This window comes from Peromyscus maniculatus, chromosome 22 (assembly GCF_049852395.1).
Source record: "Peromyscus maniculatus bairdii isolate BWxNUB_F1_BW_parent chromosome 22, HU_Pman_BW_mat_3.1, whole genome shotgun sequence".
NCBI classification, from domain to species: domain Eukaryota; kingdom Metazoa; phylum Chordata; class Mammalia; order Rodentia; family Cricetidae; genus Peromyscus; species Peromyscus maniculatus.
Window position 1 is genome coordinate 8,986,494 of NC_134873.1, and position 22,207 is coordinate 9,008,700.

Below are 22,207 nucleotides of genomic sequence, written 5' to 3' on the forward strand. Positions count from 1 at the left end.
ATAAACCACCTGTTATTAGCTCCCTAAAGTCTGATCCAGGTTGTCTAAGTCAGTCTGCACCAGATCTCATTCTTGTCTCTTCACGAAGCTCATTTCCCTGTATGAGACCTTCAGGGAACCCCTCATGTTCTTAGTCTAGATTTCCAAGATTCCCGAGCCTGCAACTGTGCATGGGACAGAGCCTGGAGAGCCTGAAGAAGCAAATGGAGGGCAAAGAAAAGCGGGCCGTTTGGAAACAGGGAGTGAAGAGGGCCTTGGATTTCAACTGTATTTCAGAGACGAATAGGCCAGGCATGGAGATGATGAGAGATGAGCAGAAATATCAGAACCAGCTCTGTTCAACATGACCATGAGCTCAAGGTGTTCATTTATAGAGTTGGGAGAGGAACTGGGTGGCAGAGCCTGCCTAGAATCCCAGTGAGGGGCTGGGGGCGTGGTCAGGGTGGAGCCCCGCCTAGAATCCCCCAGTGAGGGGCTGGGGGCGTGGTCAGAGGTCGAGCCCCGCCTGCATCCCTGGCCAGAATCCCGCACTGTGGGGCTGGGGTACCTTACTAGCGGGATGAAAACCCTGGCTCCATCCTTAGCACTGTGACAGCAAACTACAAAACTAGGGCCCTGTAGTAAGAGCACGTGCTACTCTTTCAGAGGACTGGGTTGGGTTCTCAGCACCCACATAGTTGGCTTACAATCGTCCTCCAGGGCATCCGGCACCCCCACCCCTCTTTTTTTAGCTTTGCAGTTACTACACACACTTTCAGGCATAGCATTCATGTATGTAAAAATAAATCTTTTTTTAAAAACTCACAAAAGCCGGGCTGTGGTGGCGCACGCCTTTAATCCCAGCACTCGGGAGGCAGAGGCAGGCGGATCTCTGTGAGTTCAAGGCCAGCCTGGTCGTAGAGGGAGTTCTAGGACAGCCAGGGCTACACAGGGAAACCCTGTCTTGAAAACAAAAACAAAAACGAAAACAAAAAAACCCAAAAAACAAAACAATCCAAAAAACTTGGAAACACCACTAATAAATTTGTGTTGCTGTTTCGCACCAAACCTACATTGCCCGTGGGTTTTGAGTGTGTTTTACTGAGGACGGCGGCCAGCTGCCCCCCATTCTCACACATTCACAGATGCAACCTCGAGGCCCAGGTTTTTTTTGTTCTTATTCTTTCTTTCTTTCTTTCTTTTTTTTTTTTTTTTTTTTTTTGGTTTTTCGAGACAGGGTTTCTCTGTGTAGCTTTGCGCCTTTCCTGGAACTCACTCTGTAGACCAGGCTGGCCTCGAACTCACAGAGATCCCCCTGCCTCTGCCTCCCGAGTGCGGGGTTAAAAGTGTGCGCCACCACCACGCTCAGCCCTCTGCCCAGACCAGCTTAGCCGTCGGCTTCCTTTGCACAGCCTGTGTCTGAAGCCTGCGGTGACCTGACTGCCTCTTCCTCAACCTTCCCACGGGGCCTTGAAAGCCTTGCCCATGGGACTGGCTTGTGACTCGGGGAAACTGAGGCCTGAGGTGCTGGGTCACCCCTGCGTGAGTGCGTGCGTGCGTGAGTGTGTGCGTGCGTGCGGAAAGCGCCACGCGGTCCTAAGGTGTCACTTAGAAGTCAGCCTCGGCTCACGGCAGGGAAAAAGACAGGGAAAGTGGCGGGATCGAGGCCAGCACCCGCAGCAGCGGCGCGGCGCCCGCGCGCATGCGCAGCGCTCGGACGCCCTCCCTCCTGGCATCCTGCGTGCCAGGACCTGAGGAACCCTGGCGGCCTGGCGCTGCCTGTGCGCACGCGCGCTGCGCTGGCCGCGCCCCTCTCCGCGGGCGGGAAGAGGAGGCGGGCGGAGAGCCGTTAGTGCGCAGGCGCGCGGCCGGGGCGCGAGCCGGCGCGAGCTGCCCTCCTCCTCGCCCCGGCGTCGGCTGGTGGAATGCGCAGGCGCAGGAAGTCTCCGGCAGAAAGCAGGCCGAGCCCGGGGGCCGGGCGCGGGGCCTTGTGGGAGGGCTTAAGGAAGTAAAATGGCGGACCTGGCGAACGAAGGTAGGGGAGGCGCCGTCGGAGTCCAGCTGGCGGCGGGCGGGCGGGGTGCGGGAGGTCGGGGGAGCCCCAGAGCCGAAGGGGGAGCGCCCCAGACTGCGCGAGTCCGGCCGCGTCAGGCCTGGGCGCCCAGCGGGGCCCACCCCACCATGGCGTCCGGTTCCCGGCCCGGTTCCTCGCGGCAGCCCCGGCGTCTGCCTCTGCCGGGCCTCGAGTCTCCTGAGCCCCGTCGCGACCGCCACCCGAGGCCTTCTCGCCTCGCACGCCGCCCGGGGAGCCCAACGGGCCGGAGCCGCGGCTCCACGGCCTCGGGCAGGGCGAGACCTCAGGCCTGCTCGGCGGCCCAGCGCGCCACGCTCCCTCCCTTCCCCGCCCCCCTCGCCTGGGGCCCGGGCCTGCGTCCCCGGCCTGGCCTCAGGCCCTCCTTCCAGTCATCCCACAAGGTCCTGCACCACTCCGACCTGTGGCTTGCATCCCGAGCTCTGCTCAACCCCGAACCTGGCGCCCATATTCCCGCCACTGGCTTCCATGCCCTTTGGGGTGCACCTGATACCCCCCCCCCCATTTAAACCTGGTCTCCCCATCTTGAAAGTCCCAACTGCTTCTGTACAACCGGTTTTTATTTTTGACACGTGATACCCTTCCCTGTGGAGTTTGACACCCCGCTTGAGTGGTGTGAACATAGTAAGGTACCCAGTGCCACAGAACTTGCACCCTCTTCCCACCGGACCCCCAAGTTCTTTGGGGTGCAGCTCATATCACCTATTTTAGGCTTGGCCACCTGATGTGCAGGTCCTAATTGCTTCTGCACACCCCCTTTCTTTGCCCTGTGGGTCCTCCCCCGTGGGGCCCTGATCCCCGTCTGAGCACTCTGGACGATGTCACACTTCTCCAGACTCACAGTCAGCCCCTCTGCAGCCTGATGCACTCTGATGCTCTCCTTGGGGGCTGCTCCTGGGCTGTAGTTTTGGGACCTCAGGGGTCTATTTTTAGTCCTGTCCTTTCTCCCTGCACAGCTACAGGCAGGCTGATAGCAGCAGGGACCTGGTTCTCCACCGTGCAATATTCCTTCCTGCCTGTGACATGTGGCCGGAAGCTTCTGTAGAAAACCCAGGGATGTGGGCTTCTTCAGAGAGCCCACTTGGCCCTGGTAGGGGAGGGCGTTGGGATGGTGCCCGGAGAATGGAGGTAGTGTTTACTCCTGCAATACTCAGTCTCCATCCGAGCCTTGAAAGGTAGGTGAAGGTAAATCACCTGAGTCACATCAGGAGGCAGGCCTGTGTGAACCAGGGTGGCCTGGGCTAAGGAACCTTTGTGGGTGGAGGCAGTAGGGGGACCAGAGAACAAGAGGTTGGAGTGCCGTACTCTGTGGATGTGTTTTAAACCCATACTTCTACCTTTTAAAACTTGTTAGGGTTTTATGTTTGGTGTATTTTGTTTTGTTTTGTTTTTGTTTTTGTTTTTTGAGACAGTCTCATAGCCCAGGCTGTCCTCAAACTCACCTTATGGCTGAAGCCAGCCATGAAGTCCTGGTCTTCATGCCTCCACCTCCCAAATGCTGGGATGACAGGTGTGCAGTACCCCATGGGGCTAGTGTCACTGAGATCTCCTTTGGGTTTGGTAATGTCCTGTCTCGACCAGAGTCCCCTCCCTGAAAACCGGTCGTCTCTCAACCTGCCTTCCATGATTGTCAGTGGGAACTTCCCTCTTAGCCCAGAGCCACCAACACTGTTTCCATGGGGTGTCTTTCCCTCTTCTCCTGCTGCGCCTGAACCAGAAGCTAGAGTGACCCTCCTACACAGACCCTCCCTCCCTCTCTGACCCACTGTGCTCCGGCCTTCCTCGAACCTGGATTTCCTGTCTGGAGTACCTCCCGCCTGCCCCCTGCCCACCCTGGTGGTCTGCTTTCTTCATGCTACTGTACTCTTGAGGAATTCTCTGGCCACGTGTTTTCCTTGGTGGCCACCTTTCCTGTCCCCTCTGCCCTGCTTTATTTTCCCATCGCAGCTGTCAGTCAGCAGGCTAGGTCCTGCTCTGCTGGAGCTGAGCACTGCCAGTGCAGGGCCTTTTCCTCCTCCGTCACTAGTGGGCCCCTTGCTTCTAGAGCAGTGCTTGGAACAGAAGCCATCCGAGAGCGTCCTCCTCCATGAGAAAGGAGCAGGGAGGGAGTTGATTGGTGAGGGTCCTCGCTGAGAGGGGCCTTGGAGCAGGGGCCTGTGGATTGGCTGTCCTCTGGGGCTGTGTTTTCTTGTGGCTCCCGTACACACTCTCCGATCTGTTGTAAAACTGAAACGGAATGTTTGGCACAGTAGTTTGTACCTAGGAAGGGCTGTGCCCACCTGCTGTTTTGTCCCCAGACAGGAGCCCTGTTGAAGTCAGGTTCAGGATGTGAAATTTTTGTGCCTTAGATCTGTCGTTTTTGAATCAGTTACTGTGTGTTTCCGGAACACTCCTTCTCTTGGTCACGTTCCCAGCACGGCCTTTGATGTCTTGTCACCTTTGTAAAGTAGGTGTATGGTGTTGGTTTTTGTTTTGAAAACAGTGTCATATAGTCCAGGCTGGCCTTGAAGTTGCTGTGTAGCTGAGGATGACCTTGAACAACTGATCCTTCTGCCTCCACTTTCCCAGTGCTGGGATGACAAGTGTGTGGCTGACATGATGCTGGGGGTGGAGCCCAGGGCTGTGCATTCTAGGCTAGCACTCAGCCCCTTGGCATTGGCTGTTTGCCTGTGTGTTTTGAAGCTGTGGAGTACCTACCCCATAGTCATGAGTGCCCTAGGGCTGTGGCTGCTCCTTCCCAGGCCCAGATCCTTAGTCCCTCTTCCTCCCAGGCCCCCCTCCATCCTTTTCATCTCTCTGCCCTGAGCCATCTCATCTCAGGCATTGTGAGGTAGTGGCCCCAGCACTCTTCAGTCCATAGATGTTTGATTTCCAACCGGTATGGTGCTTGGGTAACCCCATAACCCCAGATCTCTGGACCCCTGGATCCCTGCATTGCCAAGGGCAGACCAGGTTGCAGAGCCTTGCTCTGTGCAGCTCAGGTGAGGTGTATCCTGCTTACATGTAAGGAAGCATCCTCAGTCATAGCTCAGTGCTGCATCCTGCAGGCTGTTGTTGCCATGGTAATCTCATAGAAGGACCGGCCGCTCTCACAGTCCTGTGGAACTTCTGTAGTTCATGGCTTTGAGAAGTCCTCTTGCACTGCTTCTCTCCTGGGAGAGAGACAGACAGAGGCTGGAACAAGGCTTTCCCACACTCTGCGTCCTGTTTCAGTAGTCCCTCAACACTGGACAGAAGTAGGGTGAAGACAGTTTGATGTGGGGTGGGAGGGAGATAGCACAGAAGAGTGGGACCCAGCAGGACCAACAGTGGCTTCTAGCTGTTCAGTTCCTGGCCGGGCTGTGTGTGTGCGTGCTGGGAACCAGGAGCCACCTTGGGCTGGACAGGGCTGTCTCGTGCATTTTAGGTTTGGCACTAAATGCACTAGTGTGGTCAAATGCACTTACTGAATGCTATTAGCACACCCTGTCTTTAGTCTCCTGCCCCAGGGTGGTGGTGACTTCCTAAAATACTTCCATACATAGCCCCACCCTATGGATTAGGGTAGCTTCAGGGTCATCTCCCAGGTCAGTCCCACAGGTGTCAGGATGGCGGGCATAGGCTCTACCCTAGAGTACACCAGGCTAGTGGTTTTACTTTGCCCTGAACTGAGGCCTCAGTTTCCCCGATAGCAAAATGGGAATGCAGATCATGGCCCTGTCTCATGGTGCTTGTGAGCCTGTGGTAGTGAGTGCTCGCTGGCAGCCGGTGTTCCAAGCCTGAGCCACCATTTCAGACATGGGCAGCTCAGAGGTGCAGTGGGGGATGGGAGAGGAGAAAGGGGGAGGAGAGAAAGAAAAGCACTGGGTGTGGCTTGGTGGTCTTGGGTCCGTCCACAGTGTCACATGGGTGGATGGAAGGGAGGAAGTCGAGTGAGTCCTCCCTGAGATGACCCTGGCTAAGTGGCTCCTGGCAGCCCAGGAGGCACACCTCTGTCCCCTGTATCCTGTCTGCCTGTCTGCATGACCTGTAGCCCAGGGCTTCTCAGCCTGGGCATTGTGGACACCTAGGGTAGGCTCCTTGGTTGTGGAGGGCGCTGCCTCAGGCATTGCAGGTCCTGCAGCTCAGGTGTCAGCTGTGCCCTCCCTCAGAGTTGGGCTTGGAGCCTGGCATCTCTTACCCTCTCCTGTCTTACATCCGACCCTCAGGTCAAAGGAACCTGAACACAGGGCTGTGTGCTGGCTTGGAAGGGTGACAGGTGTCCTGTCCTGGGCATGTCCTGGGACCATGTGCCTGGCCTTGACTCTTGCTGCTCTAGCAGAGGTGGAGAGGTGGCAGAGGGAGGGGCTTTGTGATGATCGGGCTGCAGAAGCTCTGACCTCTGAAGACGGTGGCGGTGTGGCAGGTGAACCACCATTGAACCACCCCTATTCAGTGGGACTGAGTGAGTGGAGGCAGGTGAGCTTGGAGAAGTTGGGCCCAGTGGCCCAGGCCTGTTATCCCAGTTCTTGGGAGGCTGAGGCAGGAGCATCTCAATCAAGTTCAGACCAGCCTGGGCTACATGCTTAGTATTTTCAAGCCTAGCCTGGGCAACTTAGCAAGACCCTGTTTCAAAATTCAAAAAGGAAAAAAGAGAATGTTTAGAGTGGACGGGAAGGGAAGGGAAGGTACAGGTGATTTCCAGATTGGCGGGTTCAGGCTCAGGGCCTGTGCGGGCTGGTAGCTCTCCAAGGTGCTACTTCCCAGCCACTGGCCGCCACTCCCAGTGGGTGACAGTGGCACAGGCCCTTCCGCCTGTCCTAAGGGCATTGGTTTCTGCTTCCTCTGCATAGGCTCCTCCTTGAGTTGCCCTCAGTGTGGTGGAGAGAAGCATCTCCCCACTCCTGTGTGCCCAGAGCACCCAGACTTTAAAAATCTCCAGGAAGGCAGAGTAGAGCGCCACAGACGGCAGGTGTCACCTTACCAGGGCCCAGCGGAGGGGCCGCTCACCCCCATGGGCCTTCTGTGCGTGTTTTTAATTAGGAAGCAGCCTGAGATTCTGCAATTTCAGGGATAGCTTCAGGTTTCTGATTTGTTTTGACAGTGAGGAACTGGTCTGGGCCAGCTTGCACATTGAGGGTTTGCTGGGGCTGGGGGACAGCTGCCATCCCTTCCCCAGAGACTGAGGACTCGTGGGCACCTCCGTGTCTGCTGTGCTTCTCCCTGCACGTGGGCCTGGCCTCTGTGGCTTGGTTGTGTGCTCCCTTAACTTCCTGAGGGTCCGTGGTGACTGCAGGGTACCATCTGTCTTGTTTTGCCAGCGTTCAGAGGGCAGCAGCCAACAGGCCTCACCGCTTCCAGGGTCCCAGGACCACTGCAGGGCTGCAGCCTTACAGTGACCTCACCCAGCTCCTGCCAGGTAGCTGGGACAACAGGCCTGTGCCAGCACGCTCAAATACTTAACTGCTTTTAAAGAGTTTAAAGAGTGTATACAAGTACACACACTCATCTGGTGAGCACTTGATTAGCGGATGCAAAGGCCCTGGGTTCACCGCCAGCACTAGAAAAGTTGGTTCCTCTTAGCACCTCCTAGATGCATTTCAGTCCTTACAGGTAATTACAGCCTGGAGTCAGGGACTAGCATGGCACTGGGTCCTGCTGCTGGAAAGCTTGAGAACCAGGATGGCGCCTGGGTGTCTGGGTGTGTGCTGTCTGCACCCCAGGGCGTTTTGCCTGGGCCCAGCCAGCAGGCTCCCATCGTATCTCATTTCCTGCATCTGGATGCTAGGCAAGAAGAGGGGCCAGTGGTGGGGTTGTGGGACAGAACCATTCTGAGTGACCCCGTGGGGTGTGGGGCTACATGTGGGTCCTGCTGGCCGCAAATCTAGGTGCTCATGTTCCCTCTGCTATACTGGGACAGGACAGGATGGGGCTGTCACTGGGGCTAGTGTAGGATGACTGGTGACTTCTGTGGCCTCTCCTCCCAGGACATCAGCCACACCCACTCACCATCTGTCACCAGAAGAACTAATCCCTTAAGGTCCAGGAGCACTCCTGATAGAGAACCAGCAGGTTAGGGGAGACCTGGTCATCCCAAAGATCTGCCCTGCAGAGGCCATGGCAGAGAGGGAGAGAGGTGTTGACACTCCGGGCTCTGCTGGGTGATGCCATCACCTGTCAAGTCTGATTGGGACAGGGACCTGACCCCATTTCTTCCCATGGTGTTGACCGCATGTGCTGGAGCTGGGCTTGGTGGCTCTCTGGTCCCGTGCTTTGGGTGGTGATGCCCCCATCTTCACTTGCCACGCCCACTGAGTGCCCTCAGCCCTCATGGCAGTGAGTTGACGGAGACACACCGTGGGGGCAGCTGCCTGCCAGCCAACTGTGAGGTGTCCCGCCCTCCTTTTCGGTGCCGTGGCTGCTTGGAACTCTGTCAGTGTTGGCTGCCTCCAGTGTCGGGGTGCAGCCCTCCCACCGCCTGGCACCGGCCACCACAGTGCCTCCTTTCATACTCCACAGTGGCCAACTCTACCTACGTGTCATTCTGTGGTCCAAGGCTCAAGTGACTGCTATGGGATGTCTCCCTGCATGTAGCGTCTGTGCACTTGCTTGGCTCTGGCCTCCCTAGTTAGCCTGGCACCTACAGCGTCTCAGCTTGCCTTCCCTCAGAGTCTGCCTCAGCCCTCTGGGATTGCCAGGCACAGCATTGCATCAAGTGTATCATGGTTGGCCACCTGAAGGCTAGCAGCTGCCTTTGCATGCACGGTTTGTGCTTCCAGATGCCCTCGGTGTTTTGTCGTGTGGTCTTGGGTGTGAGTGCAGTGACAGGAACTGACGCTGCCTGGGAGCTTGTAGTGGGTCACTGTCCTCGAGCACTTGAACACAGCTCTCATTTACCCGTCCCTCTTTCAGACTCACCCAGGATCCAGGTGGCTGAGGTAGCCTTGGACACACCCACACTCCCACTACCAGTCCTAGGCAGCCGCCCCCACACCGTGTGTTCCAGAGGCCTCGGGGTTCCTTCCAGCTAGGTTGCAGGGGCTTTCCCCGCCAGCCTTCTTCACTTTCAGTTCACCATGTTTGTGTTCGGCCTCACAGGCCACTTGCCTGTGTTCGCTAGGCTGGTGGACTCCATGTCACTTCCCTTTCTTCCCTTTGTGAGCTCTCTGGGGTTTGGCCAGACTCAGAGTGAGTGGGCTTCTTCTAAGCTGTAGGGACAGCAGGATGGGAGAGGTGGCATGTGGTGCCTCCTTCTCAGCATCTCCTGTTCAGGAGCTGAGCCACTGGGCACGGTGTGCACTCACCCCAAAGGCCAGTCTTTTGCTGCCGTTGGTACTCCTGTGGCCAAGGCCTCCGGGACCCTCAGTAGTCGGCCACACCAGTGCAGTGACTTAGCCACGAGTGGGAGCGACAGGTGCTCCACGTGTTGGCCACAGGTCTTGTGCTCCTCCTATGTCCTTAGGGAAAAAAGAATAGAATTGAAAGCCAACCAATATGTGAAAATTCATCATTGGCTTTAAATCACACCTGGAAGGTGGGGATTGGGGTCTAGTGGAAAGTTTTCACATGGAGCACAAGGCAAAATCATTCTAGAAAATTAGATGGCATGGAGAGTGCATTACCCCAGCAGTGCCCCTGCCAAAACCTCTATGAGGACAGCTGGGGACTTCCAGAGAAGTCACAGAAAGATGTTTCCAGGTGCCACTGTCCCTGTGCAGGGCTAGGAAGCCTGAGACACACAGGCCTGAGGCCTCATCCCCACCACGGAGCTCACGGGACCAGCACTGACGAGTGAGGGCTTTCACTGCAAGGGGTCACCTCTGCCCAGTGCAGGTTTGTTCACAGGACAGCCGACTGCTGGCAGTTGTCGCCGTCCTCACTGGATGAAAGTGGCTGGTGCTGGGCCCAGGGTGCTGGAGGGATGCTTGCCAATGGCGTCTGAGGATAAGAAGGTGGACTCACAGGGTGTTGGCTTGCTGACAAGGTGCTGAGCCCTTCAATGGCTGTCCAGCTGCGGTGGCTGCCTGGCAGGTGAAGTGCCGAGGGAGAAAGCAAGTGTGGGCTCCTGCCTCCTCCCTTCTTCCTGTCTTTGCCCAGGCCCCAAAGATCTTCCCAGGTGTTTGTCCTCTAGGGTGTTTTGTTCCAGATGCCACAACTCCAGAGGAGGATGGAGGGTGGCCCACGTCCTTGGGGTCACAGCTGGCACATTGGTGAGGCTGGCTGTGCAGAGCCGGTAGCAGCTGGAGGTTTGAGGGAATCCCAGAGAGGACATGCCTGCCGTGCATGAACGGCAAAGGCCACAAGAAGACTCGAGAGAACACTGCCGCTGACTCCTGGACCAGGCCGGCCCCTCACTCTCTTTTGAAGTGGGGACAGTGGGTTCAAACCAGGCCTTGAGGCCGGGGCACATGGGTAGGCACAGCTTCCCATCACCACTCCAGATGCAGAGTCCACCGGCCCAGAACTAGGCTTCTTGCCGAAGTGACTTGGAGGTTTGTGTTTGATATGTGGCAGATGGGCGTGCTGTGGCCCTCAGCCCCTACTGGCTGACTGCAGGGTCCTCCCAAGCTCCTGTCTGGGCACTGACATCATCCTGCGGCTGCCTGCCAAGCACCTGTCCTGTGTGCTTCGAGAACTCCTGTCCTGGGGATGTGGGGACAGCAGCTACTGCTTCCTCAGAGGACGGTCCCAGTAACAGATTAGAGTGGGACCAAGTGTGTGATCCCAAGCAGCTTCCCCAGCCTGTGAACTCTGTCCCCTCCAGAGACTCAAGCCCTCCGACATGTAGGGCAGAGTTGCATACAAAGTTGAGGGGAGGGTCTGGTGTCTCAGATGAGGGTTCAGTGACCTTCCTGTAGCCTCCTGAGCAGCGTGTCAGCGGTAAGCATGCTCACGGGGTCTGAGACGCCCATGAAGCCAGCAGCTGTTTTGCTAGGAGACTAACAGCTGTGAAGCTCTGTGGTGCTGAGGAGTCAAAGCTCACTCCTGTCTCCCAGCCTTGGGGTTCCTGGTGCACCTGCACCCTCTCCTCCTACCATAGCCTCTGTCCATCCCTTCTGTACTGCCCTGTGGACTAAAGCCAGGGTGTTTTTTAGTGCTCTGTCTGCATGTACGTTTGAAGGCCAGAAGAGGGCACCAGATCTCATTACAGATGGTTGTGAGCCACCATGTGGTTGCTGGGAATTGAACTCAGGACCTTTGGAAGAGCAGCCAGTACTCCTTAACTACTGAGCCATCTCTTCAGCCCCTTATTTTTATTTTATTTTATTTTTTTTGAGACAGGGTTTCTTTGTATATCTTTGCACCTTTCCTGGAACTCGCTCTCTAGACCAGGCTGGCCTGGAACTCACAGAGATCCGCCTGCCTCTGCCTCCCGAGTGCTGGGATTAAAGGTGTGCACCACCACCGGCCGGCTCTATTTATTTTTAAAGAGATGTTTTAATTATGTGCGTAGGTTTATGCATGTGACTACAGTGTTGGTAGAGGCTGGAAGAGGTTGGTGGGTCCTCTGGCATGAGCCACCTGATAAGGGTGCTGGGGACCAAACCCTGGTCCTCTTAAGAGCAGGGCCCACCCACTGAACAGCTCTCCAGTACCTTCAGTTTTCATTTGTGCAGGACAGCCTTTAGGACAGCTCTTCAGGGTGTGGGTCCCATGCATGCCAGCAAGCTTCTTACCCTGCTGAGCTATCTGGAGAGCCAGCCCTGTTTGTTTTTGAGGTGGTCTCATGTCACCTGGGCTGGTCTTGAACTGCTGATCCTTCTACCTCTACTTCCCAAGTGCTATTAGGAGTGCAGGTGTGTGTGCGCCACCACATGTGGTTTCTGTGACTTTGTGCATGCTAGGTGGATGTTGTACTCCTGGAGCCACGTGCCCTGCCTAGAGGGTGAATTGAAGGTGTCATACATTGGTTGACATGCTGGCCAGAGACCTGTGGGAGCCTGGAAGGCTGGCTTGGTGTCCCTGGGCTGATCCAAGCCAAAGACACCAAGGGAGCTCCTGTCTGTATGGGAGGCAGTGTTGGCCTCGAGGGTGATCCTGAGTCCCAGGCAGACAGCAGGGGCCCGTTTTCCTAGTGGAGCTCACACCCTGGTCCCTCGGAGGCTCGGTGGCTTTGTGTATCTGTCACACCTGGGGCCTTCGTAAGGAAGGTCTGGATGGTTCCACGTTAGAACCAGGCCAGGGTGGGTCTGGTGTGCACTGGTGTCACCTGCCTGCGTGTGTCCGAGTGCTGTTGTCCCCAGCTGAGCATGCCTCTGAGCTCCTTGAAGTTGTTGCTTACCTGATGGCTCTCCGTGTCTCACCCTAGGCCCTGTCCTGTGTGTCCACCAGATCCCTGGAGAGGCCTGGCCTCCCTGCTGTCCTGACACACACCTGTACCTAGGGAATACATACCCATCAGTACTGAGGGGCTGTGGTGGGGCTGTAGTCCCGGGGGAGGTGGTAGGGGCAGGCTTCTGGTACAGACTGGCTTCAGCAGCAATAGGCACCGTTTACTGGCCTGACAGCATCTGAGGCCTCTCACCTCACACAGGGCCCAGGGCCTGGAGCGCCCGTCCTCCATGCTGTAGCTGCCCTGCTCCAAGGTCCCAGGTAGTGACATGTGGCCAGGCAGCCCTGGTAGAAGGAGAGTCTCTCTTCTCATAGCCCCAGCCATGTATTCATGAGCCAGTCCTCTGGGCCAGGGTGCCGTCCTCCGCAGGCCTGGAGGGAGGGTGCCTTGAAAGGGACCAAAGTGGCCAAAGGGCTGGCTCCTTACTTATCTTACTGGTGCTGGGTGCAGAGGTGGAGCTGGGGCTGGGCACTGGCCCAGCTGTTCAGCTGGGGCACAGAGGTGCTGACAGGGCTCCAGGGACCTGGCACACATACTGTGGTGAGCTGCTCCTCGCCCAGCCTTCCCCTCCCTGCCGTCATTTGTGTTTGCTGTGTCCACAGGAGGTGTGACCCGGCTGGAGAGTGTGCCATTGTCTGGTGGCACTCGGGCTTCAGGCTGGGCCGTAAGGCAGATGGACGGACATAGGTGGTCACAGGAGCACTGGGGCGGGGGGGGGGGGGCAGAGGTCGTGAGGATGTCACCCATTAGCAGGTGCCTGCTTAGGATCTGTGGTCTCAGGGTCAAGTCCAGTGTCCTGCTTCCCTAGGAGTGGGGATAGGTATGGCCTTGCTGTGTGTCTCTCCTCCCCATTCTTCTCATGCTCCAAGCGTGGACACACACATATCTGCCACCCAGGCACTGTGGCTTTCTCTGGCCCTGTGCCTCATGTAGTGCCCAGGCCTACTTGTATGCAACCTTGGGGGCTTGTGGTGCTCATGGGAGTTACCATAGCCACAAGGACACCGCTGGCCGCACATCCTGTCCCACCAGGTGCAGAACCTCTGGGCAGCACAAGTCTTTTTTAATTAGCACCTATAGGGACCAGGTCGGTTGGGTTTCTAGGGTTGCTGTCTAAGAGCAGGAGCCTAACGGCCAGCTGCTTACCAGTCGGGCATGATGGCGCACACCTTTAATCCCAGAACTTGGTTGGAAGAGACAGGAGCATCTCTGTGACTTGGAGGCCAGCCTGGTCTACATAGCACACCCCTGTCTCAAAAATAACAACAACAACAAAACCTAAGTTAGTGCCCAGCTCTTAGGCAGGAGTCATGATTCTGTGGTGTCTTGCACCTGCTGACTTCTCAAACCCCTGTCCTGCGTCCTGGCCCTGGTAATGTGCATGCAGAAAGGCCATGCCACTGAGGGGTTCCACATGCAGGTGCCTCTGATAGCCTCTGAGTGGCTGGGTATTCTGTGAGCTGCTTTTAAATGGCACCCACCCCCACCCCCGAGACAGGGTTTCTCTGTGTAGCCCTGGCTATCCTGGAACTCGCTCTGTAGACCAGGCTGGCCTTGAACTCACAGAGATCTGCCTGCCTCTGCCTCCCTGTGCTGGGATTAAAGGTGTGCGCCGCCACCGCCCGGCGTAAATGTATCTTTGTGCATGTTGCATGTGTACGTGTTGTCGGGTACCTGTGCACACGCACTGGCGTATTTACACGTGTGTTTAGCTGACTAGAAACGAGCCGTGTTGACTGTCCGATGCAGCATTGGGAAAACACTGATGTTTCTTTTTGCAGAGAAGCCTGCCGTCGCTCCGTCTGTCTTTGTGTTTCAGAAGGACAAAGGACAGAAGGTAAGGGACCCTGGGCACTGCACACACCGTCCTCAGACTTGCTTTGCCTCCTAAGAAGCCAGTGAAGGCCAGGCTGACGGCCAGAGCATGGGCTGTGACACATCTCCACCACCCTCCTGGGTTCCAGTACTGTGGGAGGACGGAGGTTGGTGAGGTCGAGAATAGCAAGTACTGGGCACATCTTGGGGTTCATGGAGCATACATTTAGCACACAGCCCCCATTTTATCCTCAGCACCCCAGGAAAGTGTCCCAGCTCGGGTGCGTCACTGTGTCCGAAGTAATCTTGGGCTTACTGTCCCTGCCTCTCCTCCCTGTCTATGGGTGTATCACCCCAGAGGCATGTGCTGTATGTCTACTGGGCACCATGTCTGGACCTGGCCTGGTATGGAGAGGCAAGAGCCAAGGATGCCACTGTCCTTCTCCAGGCCATCCATTTGTGCTCTCCTGGACACAGTGGTCTGTAGGGGTCAGAGGCATGTCAGAAGACAGGCTGCTGGTGGGAGGCTGTATTTGACAGTGTCTGGGTCATCAGCTGGGGGTTGCTGCTGGCCAGATGATGGTGCTTACAGTTGCCACCATTGTTGTGTGGTCTGTACTCGGGAGGGAGGGAAGCTGCTGCCTGCCCCCGCCTCCATGCCTGCCAGGTGACACTGCCCGAGTGGTGGTGGTGAACCGCTTGGCTGGCTCTTCCTATCTTTTGCTGAAGCATCTGGAGGCCCCAGGAAGCTGCTGTTTTGTTTTGGTGACAGAGTGGTTTCCAAAATGCCATGTTTACTTCTGTCCCCAGCCTGGTGACAGCTGTGCCCTGGGGTCCTCTGCATGGTCTTCAGTGGTGAGCGTGGTATGAGGTCGGTTGTTTCTGTCCAGTGTTAGTACTATCTGGACTTTGGAGACCCTCGTTGGATCATGTGTCATATCTTTAGTTGGTTGTATTAGAGCCCCGCCCCCCAGTCCCCGCTGCCCCTCTGCTGCTGTGTGAATAGACCCACAGCGAGTGCTGGGCAGCTGGTGGCTGCAGTTTGCATGCTTTTGCCCTGTGTTTCATACACAGAAGGTCCTTGCTGTCTCCTGTGAAGGAAGCCCCCAATAAGAGCTGCTGAAACCTGAGGCCGGCAGGTTTCAGCTCTGAGGGGATGCTAGGGGTCTGGCTAGGTGTGAGCACACCCATCTCCCAATGTCACAGTCCTTGGGGGTAACAGAGATCACTAGTTTGGGTTCAGCTTCTCCAAGAGGTCCACATGACTGGCCTTCGGTGCTGGCTTTGATACTTTCAAATGTGCTGTGTGTTCTTACCAAAGCCACAGGCTCTTTGGTGCTGTTCCTTTGCAGTGTGACCACCAGGCAGAAATGATGGCTAGAGCCAGCCTGAGCTACACTGTGAAGACGTGTCTCCTTATGTTGTATATAAGCATTGCTGTGCACCACAATGTGTTTTGGTTCCTGTGCAGGCCAGAGGAGGGTGTCGGTTCCCCAGGGCTGGAGTTTGAGGTGGTTGTGAATGTCCGTCCATCGTCCTTAGTCTCCTTCAGGTCCTGGCCCAGGTCACACTTGGAACAGTTTAAACAGACAGGAGATTCTCACAGCAAAGATTCTCTCTCTCTCTCTCTCTCTCTCTCTCTCTCTCTCTCTCTCTCTCTCTCCCTCCCTCCCTCTCCCTCTCCCTCTCCCTCTCCCTCTCCCTCTCCCTCTCCCTCTCCCTCTCCCTCCCTCCCTCCCTTCCTTCCATCCTTTTTTCTTCTTTTTTTTAAAAAAAAATAATTTATTTTATGTGCATTGGTGTGAAGGTGTCATCCCCAGGAACTGGAGTTACAGGCAGTTGTGAGCTGCCATGTGGGTGCTGGGAATTGAACCCAGGTCCTCTGGAAGAGCAATCAGTGCTCCTAACCCCTGAGCCATCTCTCCAGCCCAACACAATTATTTCTTGAGTACACCATGTTCCTGGGGTCATCCTGCCTTCCTGGGGGGATTGCTCTGTTCTCCAGAGGCGAACTGGGGGCTTTGGGGAGGCCAGGACTTAGCATTGCCCCTTGAGCTGTTTACAGAGATGTGTCCTGGGGGTGGGCCCAGTGGCTGCTCATCCTGACACAGGGTCTGCTTGTCTCTGTCGCTGCTCCTCTTCTGGGGTGTGGGGACAGTGCTCCCTTAGCTCGGTTCTTCTGGGGACTTACTGTCTCCTCAGCAAACCCGTTATCAATCATTACAGCTACAGCTCTGTCGCCGTGGGTCTCTCCTGCCTCTGCAAGGAGGGTCTGCATTCTCAGCTCCTGGGCCAGAACCCGGTCTGTTTAAGCCAACAGGCACCGTCAACACCAAAGTGAGACCTTTGTCCCTCTGTCCGCAGACCAGATCAGCCAGGCTTCTCTCAGGAGGCTGTCTCCCCTTCCTCTGTCTGGTTTTGCTGTTGTGTTTCCAGTCTTATCTGGGAAATCCTTAGATCCTCGGAAAAGATGACTGGCAGAGTAGCACACACTTGTCATCCCAGCTTCAGAGGCAGAGGCCAGCCTGGGCTGCACAATGGAACTCTGCATGTGGGTGGGGGGGGGGCGTAGGGGAACAGGAGGATAATAGCACTCAGCCCCAGTGCTCACGTCCACCCAACATCGCCAGGGCCCTGACCAAGGAAGGATTTGGTGCGGTTAGCACCTGGGCTTGGTCCCTTCCATAGCACCAGGCGCAGAGCACTCCTGACCGAAGTGGTCAGTGTGGAGTCAAAGTTCAGTTGTCTCAAACGTCCCTTAAAGCTTTTTATGTGTGGGCTGAACTTCCTGATCTGCAGCCATCAACCGGGGGAGCAGATAACCCCAGTTACCCGGTGTGAAATAGGAAGACGGCAAGATTTGAGCTTGCCTGGGCTATAGAATAGCAGGACCCTGGCTCCAGAGAGAGCTTGGTCCATGTAAAGCAGGCTGCACTGGATGGTGGTGCAGGACTGGAAAGGGAGGAGGTGGCTCCGCTGCCTGCCAGGAGCATCCTCACTTGACGCATGCATCAGCGGCTGTGCAGTGGCAGTGGCATGTTGGCTGTGTTGCCCAGGGCGACAGGTGCCCGGGCACCTCCTGTTGTTGCCTGGGATAGGGAATCTGCCCGCTCCCGTTTGTTTTATGGGTGTTGTTTGTTGCTGTCAGTTGTTTTTGGTGATGGAACCAGGAGTGTGTGTGCCGGCCCAGCATGCTAGCACCAAAGCATATCCCCAATCCAAGCTTCTGGTTACTTATTTATTAATTAATTAATAACTATTACTGTTATTTAGAGATGGCGCCTCACTGTGTAGTCCTGGCTGGCCTAGAACTTGCTGTTTTGAGCAGGCTGTCCTGAACTCACGGAGATCTGCTTGCTTCTGCCTCCACTCCCCAGGTGCTTGGGTAAAGTGTGCACTACCACACCTGGCTTATTTATTCATTTTGAGATTAGAAATCTCATGTTTGGGGTTAGAGATGGCTCAGCAGTTAAGAGCACTGGCTGCTCCTGCAGAGAACCTGGGTTCAGTTCCCAGCACCCACGTGGAGGCTCACCCACGTGTCCGTAATTCCAGCTCCAGGGGATCCGACATCCTCCACTGGTTCATGGTGCACACAGTATTTGCAAGTCAGTACTGACACTTAAAAATAAAAATGAAACCTGTAAAAAAAAAAAAAAAAAAAAAAAAAAGAAAGAAAGAGTCTCACCGGGCGGTGGTGGCGCACGCCTTTAATCCCAGCACTCGGGAAGCAGAGGCAGGAGGATCTCTGTGAGTTCGAGGCCAGCCTGGGCTACTAAGTGAGTTTCAGGAAAGGCGCAAAGTTACACAGAGAAACCCTGTCTCGAAAAACCAAAAAAAAAGAGTCTCTAATAGGCAGGCAGTGGTGACACACACCTTTAATCCCAGCACTCAGAAGGCAGAGGCAGATGATCTCTGAGTTCAAGGACAGCCAGAGCTACACAGAGAAATCCTGTCTTGAAAAACAAAACAACAAAAGTCTCATGGTCTATCAACTGCATTAGCTGGGTGATTTTATTTTATTTTATTTTTGGTAATTTATTTTACGTGTATGAGTGTTTTGCCTGCTTGTATCCAAGGAGGTCAGAAGAGGTTGTCAAGTCCTCTGCAACTGGAATTTCAGACAGTTGTGAGTTGCCATGTGGGTGCTGAGAGTTGAACCTGGGTCTTCTAGAAAAGTAGGCTGAGTCATCTCTCCCGCTCTGTGGTCATTATTTTTAATACAGAATCTCTTTTTTTTTTTTTTTTTTTTTTGGTTTTTCGAGACAGGGTTTCTCTTGTGTAGCTTTGCGCCTTTCCTGGAGCTCACTTGGTAGCCCAGGCTGGCCTCGAACTCACAGAGATCCGCCTGCCTCTGCCTCCCGAGTGCTGGGATTAAAGGCGTGCGCCACCAACGCCCGGCTAATACAGAATCTCTTATAGCTCAAGCTGTCCTTGAACTCTGGAACTGATCTTCCTGCCTGTCTCCTGAGGGGGAGGGTGGTGTGGGAGCTGGCGGTGGAGTCCAGGGCCTTTCACATGTGAGGCAAGTGCTCTCTGCGATGGAGCCTCAGCCCGGTTTTTATTTTATTTTATTTTGAGACAGTCTTGTGCTGTCGCCCAGGCTGGGGTTCAAGCTTCCAAGGGCTGGAGTGACAGGTGCACTCCCACAGACTCCAGACCTTTGTCACCTGAAGACGCGTGGCCAGATGGTGGCACAAGATCCTCTAGCTCTTCTGTCCTGTGTCCTGGGGACGCTGTTTGTGGGGCTTGGGTACGAGGCCATCACTGCGTGCCTGTGAGGCAGCAGCCTCTCCTTCTCTGTGCCTGCTGTGTTGTCGGGATAGGTTGTCACTGTCGGTGCCTGCCTCCAGCTGTGCTCTCAGAGTCAGTGCTCCTCGGCCCCGGCACTGGCTCTCCCCGGGCAGCAGGTGCTCCCTGGGCATGTGACAAGCTGCTCTGCCCATTGTCTGCATAGCACCTGGACCATTTGGCTCTTCAGTGTGGCTATCCCTGGGAATACAGGGGCCAAAGAGGGTGGCAGGCTGGTGTGCTATGGCTCAGTCCTGAAGACAGGTGGAGCCCTCCTTGTCTTTGTCCCTGGCCCCCAAGAGCCTCCTGTATGCCTTCCATGTGACTCCAGTCAGCTGATCCTGGCTCCCACTTTCCCAGAACGATGTGAAATCTCCCTCTTAGGAGTAGCAGGAGGTGCGATGGTGGCCACTGTGCTCCTGGGAAGAAGACCTTGCACAGGAGGCCGGTGTTGTCCCTTGATGATGCTGAGACCTGAGCATGAAATGACCTCGTGTAGAAGCTTTGTAAACGTTCCCACCCCTCTGGGCCAGGGTCAGACCACGTAGCCGAGGCTGGCCTGGCCTCACGGTCCTCCTGCCTCTGCCTGCTGAGTGCTGAGATTGCAGGCTTGTGCCACCACACCTGGCCTTGAAGGAAGTTTGATGGAGCCGTTTCTTTCCACAGGGCTCTGCGCTTGTTGTATTTTCTTTTGATGGGGGTCATGTTTCAAAGTAGCACCCATGCCACATCTGGTGACACAATCCTGCGTCCCAGCCACCCGGGAGGCTGAGACAAGAGGGCCCCTGGAGCACAGGACTCAAGGTGACCTGGGTAACACAGCAAGACCTTGACTCAAATCACAGCACAGCCTTGTGGGCAAGTCATACCCTCGAGACATTTCAGTAACTGGCTGAGAACCAACTGGTGGATGGTGCCATATGGGGCTTGGGGCCCTAGGCCACTGTGGCAGGACATCACCTCTGAGAAAGAGTCGGGGCCACAGATGCTTGACCTAGACGCCTGCAGAGCCCCCAGATCTACCTCAAAGTCCGCCAGGCATTATTTGCATCTCTTGGCTTTTTCCAAATAGGCCCACACCCAAGATGTGTGAGATGAGCCTGAGGCCAAAGAATCTGTGGATGTCCTGGCCCTCTGTCCCCTGTTCTGTCCCTTGACAGCATTTCAGTGTCCAGTTGGAGTAGCAGGACCCTCGGGGTTTAACCTCTAGTATCATGTCTCCATCCTTGTTTCGAGAGAAGGTGTCCTCATGCTGGGTCCACCGTTGTTCTGAGAAGGAGGCTCAGACCTACCTGCCCAAGAGCCCTATTCATGGGAAGGCAGAGGTAGGGACAGGGACCCTCCCTTTCCCCATGGTGTGGCCTTTTGTGTACATTGAAGGAAAATTGTCTTTTTTGCTCCCCAGTCCTCCACAGAGCACAAAGACTTGCCGGAGTCGGGAGAGGAGCCTCGGGGGGAGGCGGAGGCGCCCCGCCCTGACGCGGGGCACCCCGAATCCTCTGGGGAGCATGCCTTAGACCCTCCTGCCCCTACTGGTGCTTCCACCAGCTCTCCTCCGCCCCCTGCTCCTGCAGCCCAGCCTCCTTGTGTGCGAGAACTGGCAGGGGTAAGTGCCCACAGCCCACCCTGCACTCTTACCCAGGGCCACCAGGTCCCGAGCCCCTGTCCCTTTACCCCAAGAATCAGCTGGGAGGGTAGCCAGGACTGACAGAGTCCATTTCAGTCATGCCACCGACCAGGCAGAGGGACTGAGCCCCTCTTGTCTACACCACAGTGAGAGAGGGGGTCTGCTTCCTAGGAGATGGGAGGGGCCCCAAGAGGAGCTGGGCTGTGCTCTCCCCCTTACAGGCCCCTTCCGGCCCCATTGGCCGCCTCCCACGTCTCTTCTCGTGAATCTGAGTGTTCAAGTTCAGGGTCTTAGGAACCCGGGGCTCTGGAGACTGAGCTTGGGCTGCAGTGAAGCAGGAGGGGAAGCCCCGTCCATCCTTCGAGCACACGGGAGGTGTGCGTGCGTGGGCAGCTTGCACCCCAGTGGCAGGAAGTGTCTGTTTTAAAAGATAAGTGAGAGCTGGGAAGGTGGCTCAGTGGATAGGAGCATAGCTGTGAAACCAGGATGACCCGAGTTCAAATCCCAGCACCCACGTAAAGCCAGACATGGCTGCCTGTGCCTGAGACCCCAGCACTGTGGGGGAAGGGGTGAGACAGGAGGATCTCAGAGCTCAGTGGTTGGTCAGCCTAGCCCCAAATGGTGAGCTTTAGGCTCAGCGAGAGGTCGCTTTAAAAAAACCGAGTTGGAGAGCATAGAAGACCCACCGTCTTGACCTGGTCTCGCACACAGACACACTCCAAGTTAGAGAAGAGGCCAGCGCCGTCGCCGGGTGTGCAGTGACAGCAGGGCCACGCTTGCCCTGCATCCTCTGCAGGCCTCAGTGGTCCCCTCTTCACGCCAGCTGCAGCCCCCAAGCCTGGGTCACGCTGGGAGAAGGTTTGACCAGGCTGTGGTCCGCCCTGTCACCTGAGGGTTCAGAAGCGAGATTGTATGGTGTGTGTGTGTTGGGGGGGTGCTGTGGGAAGAGTACTCTGTGATGCAGAAGAAACCACATGAATCTGATTTTGCTCTGGCCAGAGCACCCTTCGAAACTGCATCCAGAAGCCTCCTGTCTGGGCAGAGGCTCTGGCTCAGGAGACGAGCTTGGCTTGGTGCAAGGCTCTGCAGCCCCGGGGGCGGCTTCCAGGCTGAGCCAGGAGCAGTCCGTCCGTCCATCCCAGAGCCCTCATGACAGCAGCTGCTCTGGAGCCGAGGTCCCGTGTGGAGACCTGGGCCCACAGGGCCTGCCTTCTTAAATCTCACGGGCTGCAAACTGGAGCAGCATAGCCCCCCAGATCACCCAGGAAAGGGGCCTCCCGAGAACGGGAGCCAGAGCCACACACCCCCCAACTGCTTACAACTCCACAGTGCCTGGAGCAGCACTGTCACACCACTTGGTGACAGCGCTGAGCCACCAGGCCAGCGTAGAGCTCTCAGTGGGGAAGCTGGGCCGGTTGCCAAGGATAGTCTCGTGGCTGGCGCACTGCACAGACACACTGTAATTTGGGTCAATTGGGCTGTAAATCCAGTTGGGTGGAATCTGATCCTGGGGATACCAAGCTGAGCTCACCAGTCCCTGTACAGCAGAGCGGCTTTCTTCTGGCTGTGCCCTAACTCTCGGCTTCCCACAGAGCCCCTCCATTTCTCCAGT

General features: G+C 56.2%; 1 protein-coding gene across 3 annotated transcripts in view; it reads left to right on the forward strand.

The window, feature by feature from the left end:
- The first annotated feature begins 1,833 nt into the window (after positions 1 to 1,833).
- Ranbp3 (RAN binding protein 3) overlaps positions 1,834 to 22,207 on the forward strand; it is a 44,928-nt gene continuing 24,554 nt past the window's right edge. The window contains exons 1-4 of one of the 3 annotated variants that reach the window (XM_076559773.1): positions 1,961 to 2,014; positions 14,144 to 14,199; positions 19,635 to 20,293; positions 20,374 to 20,574. In XM_076559773.1, coding sequence (XP_076415888.1) covers positions 20,183 to 20,293; positions 20,374 to 20,574 — 312 coding nt within the window. In that variant the 5' untranslated portion in view covers positions 1,961 to 2,014; positions 14,144 to 14,199; positions 19,635 to 20,182. Of the gene's footprint in view, positions 2,015 to 14,143; positions 14,200 to 19,634; positions 20,294 to 20,373; positions 20,575 to 22,207 lie in introns of all 3 variants that reach the window. The other 2 variants (XM_006982266.4, XM_006982265.4) reach the window with 2 other exon arrangements.